The sequence below is a fragment of the Mustela erminea genome, chromosome 20 (genome assembly GCF_009829155.1).
Source record: "Mustela erminea isolate mMusErm1 chromosome 20, mMusErm1.Pri, whole genome shotgun sequence".
Classification (NCBI taxonomy): domain Eukaryota; kingdom Metazoa; phylum Chordata; class Mammalia; order Carnivora; family Mustelidae; genus Mustela; species Mustela erminea.
In genome coordinates this window covers 10,004,054-10,021,267 of record NC_045633.1, presented here as the reverse complement: position 1 = coordinate 10,021,267, position 17,214 = coordinate 10,004,054, and the positions used below count along the sequence as shown (strand labels likewise).

Genomic DNA, 17,214 nt, shown 5'->3' with positions numbered 1-17,214 from the left:
GTCCACATTCAAATTATATCTCAGACCTGCCTCAAAACAACTGAGTTCCATAGTTCAAAAATCAGTAAATCAACCACTGCATTTAAAGGGACAAATCTAGCCCTACTTTGCAAACCTTACTGAATCTAGCAACTCAAAGCTAATACACAAACTACTCACAATACTAACTTTAGGATAATATTTTACAGAATATTCCAGTTGTGTTAAGGAAATAATGAACCACATTAAGAGGTCAAGAAAAATATTTAGCTTAAAGACTACTTAAACTTTTTCAAATGTGGCTAGATAAATCTCCAAGTCTTATAATAGCCTTTTTTAAGTTTAATTTTATTTAAACTGTTTTCATTTGCCAAATCAAATAGAAGTAAAACAGACCTAAAGATGTTCCTTTACATAGAATTTGGCCCCAAAATAAATGTACAAAAACGTCCAGATTTTCCAGGAAATACTAAGTCAAATATCTTGAGCAACTTGTCTATAAAATACTTAATTCTAAGATTATTATTTCAAATACCTATTTTCTCTTTTGATCCTCCAGCAAGTAGATTGATATTTTCTCCTGGTAACAACTCTAATTGCTCAGTACATTCAACAAATTCTCCAGATTCAAAACTGCTTAGTGACCTGTAATTAAAATACCAGTTAGCTTGTATTACACCTATCCAGCCCGTGGGACCATTCAAAAAAGGTAGAACGAATTCTAGAAAAACACAGCACACAGTTACATAGCATTCTCTTGATGAGGTTCCTTCTACCTAGGCCTTCATTTTTTATTTCTATTTTGAAGATGGGACTACCGACTTAATTAGCACTAGAACTGGAGCAGTGAACCAGAAAGCCACAGCTATAGTCATACAGTCTAGCATAACCACCCCTCCATGTTTCCTTCCTCTTTTTGAGCCTGTTATCCTCAGGGACCCATCCAACAGACAGATCAGATCTCTCAATGGCAATGCCAACATCTGATTCTCCCCAAACTATCTCTAAATTTGCTACATGGCCCCATCCCCCACCTAAAACCCAGGCCCCTGGAGGGTTCCTGTTCTACTATCTCATCCTTCCAACCTATCCTACCTCTCACTGCTGGCCTCCCTCCCTCTCTCCCTTCTCCAGTGTGTTTCATGGAAGCTGTTTCTCTTCTTTCAAAGAATTCTTCCTTTCCATCTCCTTATGTCATCTGAAGATGGTGGTGCCTCTGAAACTCCTTTAGTCCCGTGGCAACAATGCTAGCACGAGAGGCCTTCTAGCTCCCCACCTACTGCTGCCACTTTCAGAGCCCTCACTCTGTTCCCATTCTTACTATAGCTGCTTTCCAACCAAGAAGATGACTCAATTTCTTCATCCCTCTCTCCTTCCCATTAATCACTCATCTTTTCCTGTCCCTCTCACTGTATCCCTGTTTTACAATGCAGCCTGAATTCAGCACTAGCAATGTAACATCAAGGACTGTACCTACCTCCCCCTTATAAGCTCAAAGCCAGGACCAAGGCAACCAAGTGCTTCTCATGTGAGCCACAAATGATGAACTGTCAAGGTTTGGTGACAACACCTTTATCATTCCTGCCACTAGAGAGTCTGAGCCCTCTCCAGTGGCAGGTTCCATGCATCCCCGCTATACTCTACAATGCCCCATTCTCTCTGCTGATGACTAACTCCTCAAAACACACACACACACACACACACACACACACACACACAGAGCCACACAGGCTTTCGTTTCCTCTACTCTTACCCTTAATTCACCATCTACTTGTTCATATGCAACTACTTTCCTTGGGTTCATAAAAAGGCAGGGCCCAGTTAATCCTTAAATCAATGTTCTTTATCCCGTTTCTTCAGCCTCTGCTTTCCAATCACTCCTTCCCCTAAGCTTAAAAGAACACTTAATCTCTCCAATACTTCAAGTAAATACACAAAATTCTCCTCTAGCCACAGCTTCCTCTCCTTGATTTCATGAAAAACTCACTACCCAAGTAACCTTTAGAGCTTTTGATTTCCAAGTTTCTTCACCACTCAACAGTATTCAGCCTGGCTGCTTCTCCTTCTCTTTCTCTGCAAAGCTCTTCCTGCATGCCATCTCTGGAACTCCTGACAAGGTGGACGACCCCAGTCTGGTTCTCCTACAACTCAGACTCTTCCTTTCTCAGTGTCTTTGTTTTTATCAATGGCTTCCTCTCCCCTCCTGTAAAACAGGATTCTGACCTTGGCCCTCTTTACTTTACTTTTCACTCACCCATCCCCAGAGCTTTATCTGTTACTTGGTAGCTTACAAAAGGCTCTGGAACAGAGCCAGGGAAAAGAGGGTCTTTTACTGTCACCTACATACTAATGATCCCCAAATCATTCTCTAGCTTAGATACCTCTCCTGTGCTCCAAATCCAATTCTTTACTGCTTATTGAACAGTCTCCTCTGCATGTTTCATAAGCACCTTAAACACACCTCATTGTCCTGTGTGCCCCTCCTTCAATTACTAGTGTCTGTACTCTCTCTCCAACTGTCCCACAGACCAGTGGTATACATACTGCCACCCTTGCCATCCACCTCCAGTCTCTTGACAACACAGCAGAGTGAGGTCAGGTCAGAACATGCCTCTCCTGTTCAAATCTCACCTAAGATTTTCTGTCTTATTAAGAATCAAAGTCCTCAGAGTTCCCACCTACTCTCTACCCTTATTTCTTATTATTCACCTGCTTCAACAAGAATGGCCTCCAGGGCATTTCCAGAACACTAAAAACACATCACTCTTCCATCATATGTTTCCTCAAGTCTTTGCTCAAATTGTCGTGCTGATGGCATTCCCAACCTTGTCTGTCTGTCTCCTCTAGAAGGAGCTCCTCAAGGATTAGAATTCATGTTTCATGAAATGTTAAACCCCACTGACTGGCACACAGTACAAGCTCAGTGGAGAAATTACCCACTAACACATTTACGCTCTAGAAACTGAGCTTCTCAATGGGAAGGACACTAATGACCACTATACCCCAGCCACTTATGGGTATACAAATTCTGAATTAAGGAATTAATTCAATACATACTTTCTGTGTTTTTAAAAAATTTAATATTTATATATTTAAGTAATCTCTACCCTCAATGTGGCACTCGAACGCATGAACCCAAGATCAAGAGTCGCATGCTCTACTGACTGAGACAGCCAGGCGCCCCCGGTACATAACATTATGAATTAAGGGATTAATAAATGCACAGAGGAACAAGAAGAAAAAAAAAAGGCAAGGGAATTTACAAATGTTCATTAACTGCCCTCTTCAGATTATTTTCAATCAATCAAAACCTAATTTAGAAACAGTCATCAAGTGTGACCCTTTCTAAAGCAGTAACAAATTTCTCTTTATATTCATTCTGTAAGCTCTAAGAATCAATACCAAAAGATTATGAACAGTGACAAGACTGTCTTCCTACTGGATGAACACCTTCCTCACCTCTAATGTTAGTTTCTCACTGTAGTAATTTTCAAACAGCAATATTATCAGAATTTCAAATATAACAGTAGATGTTACCAATTTTAATATTTTTTCTGCCATAGAAGAAGACTTGAAAGCTAATGAAAATTTATTGAAATGAAAAAAAGTCCTTACTTTATGTAGTTAAAATCGGCTTTCAGGTTGAGAGAAGTACTGCTGGTACTCTTCTTCAAGTCGTGGATAGCATTCTGCCACTCCTGTACGGCAGCCCAATCAGCAATGGAAATGTAGCACTCGCATGCTTTATTTCCCAAATAATTTATCACCTCAGGGGAAGAGTCAGTTGGCTTAGACAGCACAGTTTTTCTGGATTCACCTAAGTGAACATATTTTATAAAACAGAGAGATCCAGAGCAATTATAAATATTTTAAAGAGCAAAGAAATCTAAAAGTACACTGTAACATCGTCAGTACAAAATATCGGACTACAATTTTTTATTTAAATTCCAGATGCTCACCGTTCAAAGAATGTTTGGGGCTGGCACTGTTACGCCCAGTGTTGGCCAATGTGAGAACAGATTTGTCGAAGCTGGAGATGCAGCAATCAACACCCGTCATGGCGCACAAGTGCTCCTGATACTCCACAGAGGCCTTTTCAAACCTTTAGTGCAAATTCAAACAGTCTTTATTTTTAATTATCCACAGACATCACTTTCAAAGAAACAAAAAAAATAATCACTCAACAAATTGAGCGGGGAAATAAACTGAGTGGAGACAATGAGTTAATTATTTTGTGTGGGGTTAGGGTACATAAAATTAGATTTTTTTCCCCTCACACAAATGAAAAATAAATTTTAAAAAAAGGTAGGGGGGCCTGGGTAACACAGCTGGTTGGGCGTCTGACTCCTGGGTTCGGCTCAGGTCATGATCTGGAAGTTCTGACATTGAGCCCAGGCGTTGCACTCGTGCAGAGTCTCTTGAGACTTTCACTTTTGCCCTCTGTCCCTCCCTAGTATATGCATATCTCTCTCTCAAATAAATAAATAAAATCTTTTAAAAAGGCAGTGTAAAATATCAGAAGGGGTGCGTGGGTGGTTAAGTTGGTTAAGCATCTGCGTTTGGTTTGGGTCACCATCTCAGGGTCCTGGGATCAAGCCCTGCGTTGGGCTCCCTGCTCAGCAGGGAGTCTGCTTCTCTCTCTCTCCCTCTGCCCCTTCCTACTGCCTGATCTCTCTCTCTCCCTCTTTCAAATTAATAGAATCTTTAAAAAACCACACACACAAAGGTATCCTTCACTTTAAAAAAAAAGTAACAGAAAATATTGTTAAGTATCTGATCTCAACGTACAAAGGCTATGTAGAACATATTTTTAAAAAGAATTCATAAAGTAACAGATACTAATGATATAACTTAAAATTTCTAAGTACCAAAAACACCATAAATATTAAAAACAAATTACAAATTAAGAAACTGCACAGCAAAGGTGTGCCTGGGTGGCACAGTAGTTAAGCATCAGCCTTCAGCTCAGGTCACGATCCCAGGGTTCTGGGATGGAGCCCCGCATCGGGCTCCCTGCTTGGTGGAAGTCTGCTTCCCCCTCTCCCACTCCCTCTGCTTGTGTTCCCTCTCTCATTGTGTGTCTCTCTGTCAAATAAGTAAATAAAATCTTAAGAAAGAAAGAAAGAAAGAAAGAAAGAAAGAAAGAAAGAAAGAAAGAAAGAAAGAAAGAAACCACATCATCAACAATCTTGCTGTATAATAAAATCTCATAGATTGATACAGGAAAAAATGAGAGGCCATTAAGACATCATATATGTTTTTAAGAATCACAAATGTTCAACAGAACATATGGGTAAAGTCAGTGTTAATCATTAATAAGCAAATGTAAATTAAAACTATCTTCACTGACGATGGTGGCAGAGCTGTTATTTTTTAGTGACCCTCAGTATTCACAAAGGTGAGGGAAGGGTTTATTATTCTATTGTTACAGATTAAACCATAAACAGTTTTCCGTACAGTACTTAGCAAAAGAACATAACATAAGCCTTATTGTCTATAGCCTTTCTTCTAGTAAATCAACTTGTAGGAGAATTCAAAGAAAATAAAAACAACTATAAACTATAGTTTAAAGAATTAAGTGCCACAGTGCATTAAGATTAGTAAAAAAGAGGGGCACTTGGGTGGCTCGATTGGTTAAGCAACTGCCTTTGGCTCAGGTCATGATCCTGGAGTCGCAGGATAGAGTCCCGCATCGGGCTCCCTGCTCGGCGGGGAGTCTGCTGCTCCCTCTGACCCTCTCCCCTCTCATGCCCTTTCTCTCACTCAAGTAAATAAATAAAATCTTTAAAAAAAAAAAAAAAGATTAGTAAAAAACATAAAAAATAACCTTACTGTCCAAAAATAAGGAATACTAAAAAGTATGGTGCACTCACAAAAAATACAACTATGTCATTAAAAATAACACTGTAGATTATTTAACATGGCAAAATATTTTAAAAAATATTGCTGAGTGGCAAAAGGAAAAGGAAAATGAGGTAACCAGCAAAAACACAGCTATTTCTGGAAAAAGAGAAGAAAAGACTTAATATGAAAGAAGTAAGAACGAAAAAGGCATGTGCACCAAAACTAACAGTTATCACTGGCAGATGGAATTATGAGTTCTTTATTTGCTACATTTTCCAGATTTGGTAAAACTAACATAAATATATACAGATTATGATTCATGTTCCTTTACCTACTGAAATCAAGTAAGTTTAAATGTTGAATGCACAGGGCTAATGAGCAAGTACTCTGGTTTGTACCAAACTCTGACATGAAAGGTTATCAATTAAGAATCAAGTTCAAAAATATTTATGAAACAAGTATGGGGTGCCTGCATGACTCAGTTGGTTAAGCGTCTGACTCTTGATTTAGGCTCAAATCATAATCTTAGAGTCATGCGATCAAGCCCCACATCAGGCTCTGTGCTGGGCATGGAGCTTGCTTGGGAGTCTTTCTATCCCTCTGTGCCTCTTCCCTGTTCCCTCTGAAGAGGGGGGAAAAAAAAGGGAAAGAAAAAGGAAGGCAGGCAGGCAGACTGGTTTAGAAGACAAGTAATTGGCAGATCATATTTTGAGGAAGATTTCTTACTAATCCATAAATAAGAAAGGCATCTAAGTTTTGCTGCTACTTAAAGAACAGACTAAAGACAGCTCCTTAGTCAAGTGACTTGCACCAAGTTCCAATTGCTAAAACTGAACAAAGTTTTTTTTTTTTTTTTAATATTTTATTAATTTTTTTGACAGACAGAGATCACAAGTAGGCAGAGAGGCAGGCGGGGGGGTGGGGGGGGCAGGCTCCTTGCGGAGCAGAGAGCCCGATGTGGGGCTCGATTCCAGGACCCCGGGAATCATGACCTGAGCCGAAGGCAGAAGCTTTAATCCACTGAGCCACCCAGGCGCCCCAAAACTGAACAAAGTTGTTTTAACATTTAACTACAAAGTTAGCCAGGAATACGGAGGATTTAAAATGTCAAGATTTCCTATCCCCTATTTCCTTCCTACCAGCTTACCTCCCTTCAGCCTGTTGGGCCACTGAATTAATCCAGAGAAGATTCTTTCCAACAATGGAAGATGACCAGACAGCAATTCCCTGTATAGCTTCAGGACAATGAAGCTCACACAGTGCTTCTACCACCATCATGATGGTTACTTCCAACTCATTCCCCTTAAAGTTCATTCAGAAAAATAAATCACAGATCTCAGTACCATTAAAATTCAAGTATCTACTAAATTTACAACTACTGATCATAATCTAAGCTCATTTAAAGGCAAATGTATTTAACAATTATTTTTACAACAATGGCAATATATTCCTAGAATATAATTCCTAAAAATTTATATATAATGTTTCTACAAAAGGTAACTAGTACAACCTTAACATATGGGTGTCCATCTTTACAAACTAAAAAATTACCCACCAGACATTTAAACTGCAGTATCTGTAGGAGTAACATATGAATTAAATATAGAGCAAAAATCAACTATAAATAACCACGAATTAAAAAATGATAATTTTGTCTGAATACTACTTATTGATAGTATGTCTAATTAATAAACATTAGCTATTCTTGGATTCCACTTACTGAACCCATTTATAAACCAGTACTTTCCCCTTATAACATCATATATACCTATGCATATACTATAAATTATATGTACTTTCCTACGTTATATAATTCTTTAAAATCATGATGAGAATTATTTCTTCCACAAATTTCTAAGAAGTACCTTTAAAGTTCCAACCCCTTAAACATAAGTAATATGTACTTTGACAGGTTCTAAGTACAAAATATAAGTAGGTGACTTTGGAAGTTACTGCTTTTACAAACAATTGAATCAAAACCATTGAAACAGAAGTTTGAATGAACAGAAATTTTAACTTATTTCATCCATAGATTAAATCACAGTAAAGGAATTAAACTCAAAATTTCTAATTAAGAGATTTAAAAATAACTTCAAATACACTTTACCTGAGAGAGATTTGTCTTCATTTCTGTAAGCAAGTCAAAGCCATGTCTCACTGTCACAGCGGGCTGGCCTGCCAACAACCCAACCCTCATAATGGAGAGTCGGATCCGCGTCAGCCAGTCTTGGCAAGTTTGGCGATTGGTATAAAAGAAAGTCCTAATGACCTTTAGAATAAAGAAAAAGAAGAGCTCAGGATTGGTTAAGATTCTAGTATAGATGTATCAAATACACAAGAGTATTGTGATTTCAGCTCTACAAGCATTGCCAGGCTTGCCCATGAAATGGCTACAAACCAACCCTTAGCCCACTGAAACCAACCTTGGGAGGTGATGTTAATGCATTAGCACAACCCTCATATGCATTATACATTAACTTCTCCAGATTTTCCAGATACTGCAGAAGAAGAACAAGTCTAAGCTGGTTGCTACTGTGGCCTTCATCATTGTCTGCAGTTGTCCACTGACTAACATCTTGATCAGGGTTTAACGTGTGAGCTGCAAGACTTCTAATGATACCTTAAAGCAGAGACAACATTCCAAATTTAAAAGAAATCTTTAAAGATTCTAGAAGTTGGAGATAATTTCACAAAATCACATATATCAAGTATCTCCCTGTACAGCCATCATTTAAAAACAAAACTCCCAACATGAAAGATTTCTTATTTTTAGGGGAAAAAATGTTTTCTCTATACAAATCCCCTAGTTTTTGAACAAAAGTAGACAACCATGTTGTTGTCAACACCATTATTCTATGAAAGTTTATTCTCACAAACAGTACCTGAAAGACTAAAAGAGTATTAAAGAAAAACAAAGCATACACTCTCAAATTTTTGTTTTAACAAAGATTAAGAAATCCATTGCTTCTTAATATAAAAAGGGTTTCAAAGTATTTATATCACGAAGTTTGAAAAAGCACAAAGAGCTGATTACCTTCAATGGTCTGGAAGGTATCCTGAGCTCTGCCCAATGGGGTTCTCAATTTAGAAAGGACAGTGAACTGTGCTGCTTCCCAAATAGCCCACTGCCAAAGGACAGCATCTGTCTTTAGAAGATTTCGGGGAATTGTTGATTGGTCACGCTTATCCAGTCTCTGGCAGCTATAGAACAATCTTTCTAACCAATTGTCCTTCCTGGGAAAAGCAGTTTCATATTTAACAGACAATGACAACTTCATTTAAAAATTTTTTAAAAATTGCCAAGGGAATGGGAGTAGGACTACAATTTTCCTACCTCAAAAAGGCAAAACCTTTAATAGTGAGAAGCATTATATCCCTTTCATTGTGAGGTCTTTTATAGTTAAAACAGCATAGGGTACAGTGTGGATGGGTTATTAGGGTAAATGGCTTATGACACTGGCTATCGGGGTAAAACATTCACTGCAACTAAGCATCTGCGGAATGTCTATGTCCTTAGGCCTCTCCCCAAAACATTCATGACTAGGCAGAGCAGTTAACTGTCAAACACATTTCATCACTCAATCTCAAAGCCCATTTTTGTTTCTTCGGATACTATCATCAAAGCAATTCTTACTGCTGAAAAAAAAAATGATCCATTGGAGAAGATATCACTTCCTACTCTGCCACTCCGGACATATCTTCTCTGCAAAATGGGCATGGAGTCAAGATATTCAAGAATATTTAAGTAACTTTCGCACATGAAGGAGTCAAAGAAAATCTTACCCCGTTCTGTGAGAATTCCCATACAAAATAAAACTAATAACATCAGAGAAATCTTGTGGGTGGAATGTGTTACTTGGTGCTTTGCTCATGTGACTTCTTAATGCTAAAGAAATTTCTTGAATTTCTGTGTGATTGTTATTGCTGTAGAAAGAAAATAAAGTCATAGTTGTACAAAATGTTTCAGTTAAAAGGTTACTTTGTATTATAAATGAGCTATTTTCTTGTTAACTGAATGTAGAAATAAAAAATTAAAACTGAGCCTTCAAAACAGAAATGTTGTTACAACTTGAAAATTAACTTAATCAGGGGCGCCTGAATGGCTCAGTGGGTTAAGCCTCTGTCTTCGGCTCGGGTCATGATCCCACGGTCCTGGGATCGAGCCCCACATCGGCCTCTCTATTCAGCAGGGAGCCTGCTTCCCCCTCTCTCTGCCTGCCTCTCTGCCTACTGTGATCTCTCTTGCTGTCAAATAAATAAATAAATAAAATGTTTAATAACAAAAAACAAAAAAAAATAAAGAAAATTAACTTAATCAAAACAATAAAGATTACACTTGAGTTTTTCAAATAACTGAACTACTAAGAAACATATTTTGGCACTGTGGTATATAAATTATTCAGTACTTATTATCATGAGCTTCTAAGTTTATAAAAAATATAAAATCTTGTTACTTTCTTCTAGACCTGCACAACTTGACCCTCTGACATCCCTTCAGTCACTGAGAGGTGCCATACAAGATTCACTAATAGGCAATTTGTCTCTTCCTAAAGGACTACCAGCCACTCACAACCATGGGATGTTTTTGTTCTAATGCAACCGTTATACCTCAAAACAACATCTAGAGGAATTGACTTCAACAGCTTTCCAAATGCTTGTCGAATACGAGTTCCACTATGGACAAGTTGAACACGGCAAACATCAACACACCTACAAAAAAATGAAACAGATAATACGAGTGTGGCAACAGCCTCAAGTTATTAGGACTAGGATCAAAGATAGGATCTTTAGTGCATACCTCTGTAAAAGATCGTCTGGCAAAGAAGACGACAAAGCATGAAGACTGCTGCATGCTTGCAGACAGATATTCACATCTTCAACGAGAGCTATTAGAAATTAAAAAGACACTTTCAGTTTGCCAAAAGAAATTACATGCCAGCATGTCCTAACTTCCCGATCCCATTCACTCATTCAATAAACAGTAAATGCCTACCATGGATGGACTAGGCCCTGCTCCTGCCTAGAACCCTTGCTGGTAGTAACATTTAGGAAAATGACACATTCAACAAAAGCCACTTAAAGTCATGAGTTTTACCCCAACCATTCTCTGAAGGGAATTTTAAAAGTATACAGAATGCATAAGCATTCACATAAGCTTAAACGATCACCTAAAAACAACTTACATATTAAGAATAAGAAAAAATTAAGACAGATTAGGCATCTGCCATTGAGATGGGAATTATACATTTCATGTTATGAAAAATGTTTAAGTGACTATCTTTCATTACCAAAGATCCCTTTTAAGTGCAGAATAACAAAATTTTTAAAAATCACAGAGTCTTACTGTTGGCTAAAAGGCCTTTGCAAAATTTATGGAAAGATGGAAGAGAGAATAAAGGTGCATATGTTTCAGACTTCTTCATTAACACAGCCACTTCCAAAGCCCAGGTCATTAACAGTTTCCTGAAACACAAAATAACAAGTTGATTTCTTAAGAAGGAAAGAAAGAAAGAAAAAGGTCTATTCTTCTTACATTACTTTGGTTTTGGTTTCTTTAAATATGTCAAGCAACAGGAAACAAAAACGCGAAGTATACAAATTCCTTTGTCAAAAAGTTGCATGCCTTTTAAGAAAATGTCCCCAAACTAGCATAAGTTGTAACAAAGATTATAAAGACCTCTACAGATAACATTCTTCAACTAAATACTGAAGGTTTCATTTAATGAATTAAATGAGGTTTCATTTAGCTCTTTTGGGAAAGAACCAGAAATCCTAAACTAAATAATAAAGCTGTATTTTGAAGAGTTTATGAAGCTGCTCCACCCTACCACCCCGATAATCTGGATTTCCTACCAAATTACATAACTAAATTAATAAAAGTTCAGAAGAACACTTAAAATTAGGAAATATTATTTAGTTACCTTGTATCCTGGTTAAGATTATCTTTCTTAAGCAATATTCCCAGAAGATTCAGTATAATTGAGAAATGCTTTTTTGTAGCTGTAGTTACAGTACTAATCACAGCTCCGTCAAACAAAGATGGGGACGAAGAACTAAGACTACTAGATATAAAGTGATCATGCCTGGAAGACAAAGGAAAAAATTACCTTTTCATCTCCAATTGAGAAAAAGAAAGCAATTCCAAAGTCAACACCTATTTTTAAAAATCTACTCTTATGAGAGCCCACAAAAGTTCAAAAGAAAAAACAAACCCTTGTTTGTAAGAAGTATCTGCAGAGTAGAGTACCTGGTACAATGAGAATAGAGCGTGTAGAGCACGGCGTACTGAATGGCAGGGAAGTGAACAGCCAAGTCACCATGCACAATCATCAGATTCTTACTCAGCAGGGCAAAGACGGTTGGAGACAGCGCCCACATCTGATGATGTACAAAAGAAAACAAATATTTGGCTCCTCCAAGACACATATAAGCTTCTTCCTCAAAATACATGTACACATTTTTGAAAGTTAAAATGACAAGGGCTCGGATCACGACCTCAGATCAGGTGGCTCAGATCACGACCTCAGCCGAAATCAAGAGCTGGACATGTCACCAACTGAGTCACCCAGGTGCTCCTGAAATGTACACTTTAAGTGGGAATTATATGATATTTGAATTACAGATCAATAAAGATACTTTTTGAAAAAGAGGAAAAAACAGGAGTGCCTGGGTGGCTCAGTCAGTTAAGTGTCTGCCTTCAGCTCAGGTCATGATCTCAGGGCCCTGGGATTGAGCATGCCAGGTTCTTTGATCAGTGGGGAGCTTCACCCTTTACCTCTGCCCCTCCCCCTGCTTGCGCTCTCCTGCACTCACTCTCCCACATAAGGAAAGTAATTTTTTAAAAGAGACAGAAAAGGGTACTGAGCTATATTTGGCCCACAGGCTGTCGTCTATGGATTCCTGATCTAAACAAAGTCCTCTGTACCTCACAATGTAGCAAACAGCATCTCCTCAATTTTCCGTATACTACACAGGACGGTGCCCTGTCCGATGAGGAAAACAGCACATCTTACCACTTTCTTAAGCCGTTCCCACCCTTCCCTTTTCCTTCTGCTGCGAATGTACTCCATTCCATCTGCCTGCCCCTTCCTGACCCACTCTGTTTCCAGACTACAAGACAAAAAAACCTCCTCAAATCTATACACAATGTGAATTCCTCAAAAACGAAATTTTAGGGTCTGAGTCGAGTTTACTGTACACCATCAGCCATGACTAGCAGTGGGGGAAGGAACTGCTACTCATGGAGTGATACAAGGCAATCTGATCAGGAGAGCACGTAAATCTAAACATCAAAATTTGACTTCTCCCTCCCTTCTCTTTTAGAAAACCTAATCCTTTAATTATACGCTATTTTTTAAATTAGAAGTAATGTCTTCCAATCATGAAAGGTCTAACACAGGGGAAAAAATAAACAAATTAAAGCAATAATTATCAGTCAAAAGGAAGGTCACATCAAACTTCTTAAAGGGAAGAAATCTTTATTCTTTTCCCAAAAGAAAGAATATATGAATATTCCTAGAGAAAAGTAGGAACTCAAAAAGGAAGACCATATGTAAGCACTAACATTAATGAAGAGGAGAAAAGCGGGGAATAAGAACCTGCATATTAGAAGAACTACACAAATCTGAACTGTGCAAAAGACTGACACATTTTTTTATAAGCATGCTAGAATACATATAAATTCATAAAAAACAGTTTTTTAAGAATAAGACAAATATAAGAAAATTTTATAAGTGTTGTCAAGGAAAGGAAGGGATAAGGGAAATACAACAGCAAGAAAACATTCCTGTCAATTTTAATGATCCAGGCATGTCCTACATACATACGGCAGTGTGGTCTATAGTGACTCTGGAGATACTGACATGATAATGGCAGTAAATAACATAGGTAAACATGCAATGAAGAGAGGCTTAAGTAAGAATAAAACAAAGCACTGCAAGTAAAGACTCACCCCAATTAGTGAGTTTTTGGCATTTCCAATTGTAGTCAGGGCACTGAGATCAAATATAACTACAAATTTTGCATTGTCTACATTGAATACGTGATTTTTAAAAGACTCATGTTTTATTTCAGAGCAGGCATCAGGAAGTTGTAGACTATGTAGCAGGTTGTTTAGGGCACAAGTCATTTCCCCCAAAATTAATTTATAGGCAGTCTCCAAAACAGGAATATTCTTCAGGCTGAGCACTGCTTGATAAACAGCATGGGCTACAGCAACAACCTTTAAAGAGAGAATTCAAGAAAGTGATAATTAAATGGAAAATAATATTACTAACTGCATAATGTGATAGTACAAATCAATTTTAAGAAAAATAAATTCATGGGGCGCCTGGGTGGCTGAGTGGGTTAAAGCCTCTGTCTTCAGCTCGGGTCATGATCCCAGGGTCCTGGGATCAAGCCCCACATCGGGCTCTCTGCTCGGCAAGGAGCCTGCTTCCTCCTCTCTCTGTCTGCCTCGCTGCCTACTTGTGATCTCTGTCTGTCAAATAAATGAATAATCTTTAAAAATTGGGGAAAAAGAAAAATAAATTCACTGTCCACAACACCAAAGACCTAAATTTTTTTAAAAAATCAACCTTAGGAAACCTACATGTGTAAATAAATTTATAAAAATTTTTAAAACTTTATTACAGAGTCCTCTAAATTAGAAGTTCTTAAAAGGTCGTTTTTTTTTTAAAGATTTTTTAAAATTTATTTTGACAGAGAGAGAGAGATCACAAGTAGGCAGACGGGGGTGGGGGGGGAGCAGACTCCCTGCTGAGCAGAGAGCCCTAATGTGGGGCTTGATCCCAGGACCCTGAGATCATGACCTAAGCCGAAGGCAGAGGCTTAACCCACTGAGCCACCCAGGTGCCCCAGAAGGCCATTTTTAAAAAATGACTGGTATCAAAACACACATAAAAAAAGCAATTTATGGAACACCTAAAGGGCACAGTTGTCAAGCGTCTGCCTTCGGCTCAGGTCATGATCCTACAGTCCTAGGATCGAGTCCCAGGATTGAGCCCCAGATCGGGCTCCATGCTTAGCAGGGAGCCTGCTTCTCCCTCTCCCTCTCCCCTTGCTCTCTCCCTTCCCTCTCTCACTCTGTGTGTCAAATAAATCAATAAAATCTTGAAGGAAAGAAAAGAAAGGATATTACAATTCGTTTTCTTCTGTCCACTTGGAAAGTCTATAGTGGTTCTGACTGGGAGTCAGATGAGAAGCTAATAATGAAATTTGTGATATACTATACTTCTGAATTTATAACTTTTTAAATATAACTTGTTTTATGAAATATTAATAAAACAAATTACAGAAATTAAGAAGAGTATATGGCACACTGGTATGACAATCAACAAATACTAATAAATCATTTAATCACTGTATTTTAAAACATTTATTTATCATTTCATTCCCACTTTATTTATGTAGCCTAGGAAGCAACTTGAGTAAACTCTTCAATGACTGAAGTTACCAAAAGTCCTTCTCAATGCAACACTTACCTCCTTTTCTTTATGATAACGCAAAAACAGTAGTTTAGATGATGGTATGAACAGTTTTTCTACAAATGATGATGGTAGTTTTGTATTTATCTGTTCAACGATCTAAAAAGAATAAAATAAAAAGAAGTGAGCTACCAAGACACAACAGGACATGGGAGAACTTTAAGTGAAGAAGCCCATCTGATGTGGCTACATACTATGATTCCACCAATATGACCTTCTGGAAAAGGCAAAACTATGGAGACAGTAAAAATATCTATAGTTACCAAAGATTAAGGAGGGACGAACAGGTGGAGCACAAGGGATTTTTAGGGCAGCAAAACTACTCTGTTTGATACCTCAATAATGAATATGCAGCATTATTCATTTGTCAAAACCCACAGAACGTACAATCCAGAGAATGAACCCTAAGGTAAACTATGGACCTCAGTTAATAACATGTCAATATGGCTCATCAATTGTAATAAATGTACCACAATGAAGCAAGATGTTAATGAGGGAAACTGGGACACATGGGTGGCTGAGTCAGTTAAACGTCTGCCTTCAGTTCAGCTCATGATCCCAGGGTCCTGGGATCGAGTCCCCACATCGGGGTCCCTGCTCAGTGGGAAGCCTGCTTCTGCTTCTCCCTCTGCCTGCTGCTCCCCTCCTTGTGCTCATGCTCTCTCTCTCTCTGACAAATAAATAAATAAAATCTTTTAAAAAAATAATAATGAGGGACACTATTGTGGGGCAGGGTATGGGAACTCCATACTTAAAGCTCAGTATTTGTGTAAACCTAAAAACTGCTCTGAAAAATATCTATTAATTAAAAAAAGTAATATATCTAAACTGCATCTTAAGGCCTTAACATGATGACATTAAAATGTCTAGATCCCTAAATAGGATACATGTATCTATACTTAAACATGTGCATTTTTTTTAATATTGGCAAAGAAAGGTATAACTACAGCAGAAATGTTCAGCAGAACAGCACGCAGAATTTGCTTTAAAACAATCCAGTTGGGGATAGAGGCAGAGCAAGGAAGAGCTAGTGCGTCAAAGAGGTCTAGATGAAACCAGATGGACCATATGTTTCTAATTAGAGAAACAGTATTAAGTATACAGAGATTTATTATACTACTCTTTTATATACTTCAAAATGTTCATAATAAATGGTGGAAAGGAAGAATACTTATGGTTAAGAATAAAAACTATAAAACAAGTTTCATATGGAAAATAAAACACAACAAGGTCTTTCAAAATAGTTACCAAGTATCCATATAATATTTACCAGGAATACTAAGTAGTCTTATATGAAAGACAATGTTTCATTAAAAAAAGAAAAAAAGGAATAAAAGCTACACTGAGATCAAACACTAAAAATAAACAGATAACAGGGCAAAAGCAAACTAGATTATATAAATAAGACTAATGCACTCTTAAAAAAAAACAAAAACAAAAACAAAAACCAAGGCCTTCATTTCTTCCACACTAATTTAAATTTAAGGTCTTGAAAAAACAACATATTTATAAGCCACAAGAAAGAATTCACATACCAATGTGAGTAAATTCAAGACTGAGATGATATAATCTGTACCGCAAGTCTGGCAGTTCTCCAGCTGATCTAATCCATATGTAATGACCATGTCACAATGTATAGTCATGCTAGGATCCAAGCTGCCGAGCAAAACACCAACACACTCATTAGCAGCTGTCAACACAGCCTCAGAAAAAAACACTTGGTTTGCAGCCGTCACACATCTCATTACTCTGTATAGAACCTGCAAATGGGGAGAACAAGCAGCTTTTTAAAAAAATTCACAGAGCTTCCACAGAGCAAGAAAATAGTTTTTATTTAATGCAGTTTCAACTAAAAATTAACTGCCTGCCTTGTCAGTAGTCTCTTAATATTCTACCTCTCAGTGGC

The 17,214-nt window shown here is 37.7% G+C and overlaps 1 protein-coding gene across 3 annotated transcripts in view; it reads right to left on the bottom strand.

Moving 5' to 3' along the window:
• The window catches only part of SMG1 (SMG1 nonsense mediated mRNA decay associated PI3K related kinase), a 106,497-nt gene that overhangs the window by 45,045 nt on the left and 44,238 nt on the right, over positions 1-17,214 (bottom strand). For all 3 annotated transcript variants that reach the window (XM_032328393.1, XM_032328394.1, XM_032328395.1), the window contains 16 exons: positions 16,844-17,068; positions 15,306-15,407; positions 13,775-14,044; positions 12,071-12,201; positions 11,745-11,906; positions 11,168-11,286; positions 10,622-10,709; positions 10,432-10,533; positions 9,607-9,747; positions 8,858-9,057; positions 8,247-8,443; positions 7,931-8,092; positions 6,971-7,125; positions 3,939-4,081; positions 3,595-3,796; positions 515-624 (listed from right to left, as the gene is read on the bottom strand). In XM_032328393.1, coding sequence (XP_032184284.1) covers positions 515-624; positions 3,595-3,796; positions 3,939-4,081; positions 6,971-7,125; positions 7,931-8,092; positions 8,247-8,443; positions 8,858-9,057; positions 9,607-9,747; positions 10,432-10,533; positions 10,622-10,709; positions 11,168-11,286; positions 11,745-11,906; positions 12,071-12,201; positions 13,775-14,044; positions 15,306-15,407; positions 16,844-17,068 — 2,509 coding nt within the window. The remainder of the gene's footprint in view (positions 1-514; positions 625-3,594; positions 3,797-3,938; positions 4,082-6,970; positions 7,126-7,930; positions 8,093-8,246; positions 8,444-8,857; positions 9,058-9,606; positions 9,748-10,431; positions 10,534-10,621; positions 10,710-11,167; positions 11,287-11,744; positions 11,907-12,070; positions 12,202-13,774; positions 14,045-15,305; positions 15,408-16,843; positions 17,069-17,214) is intronic.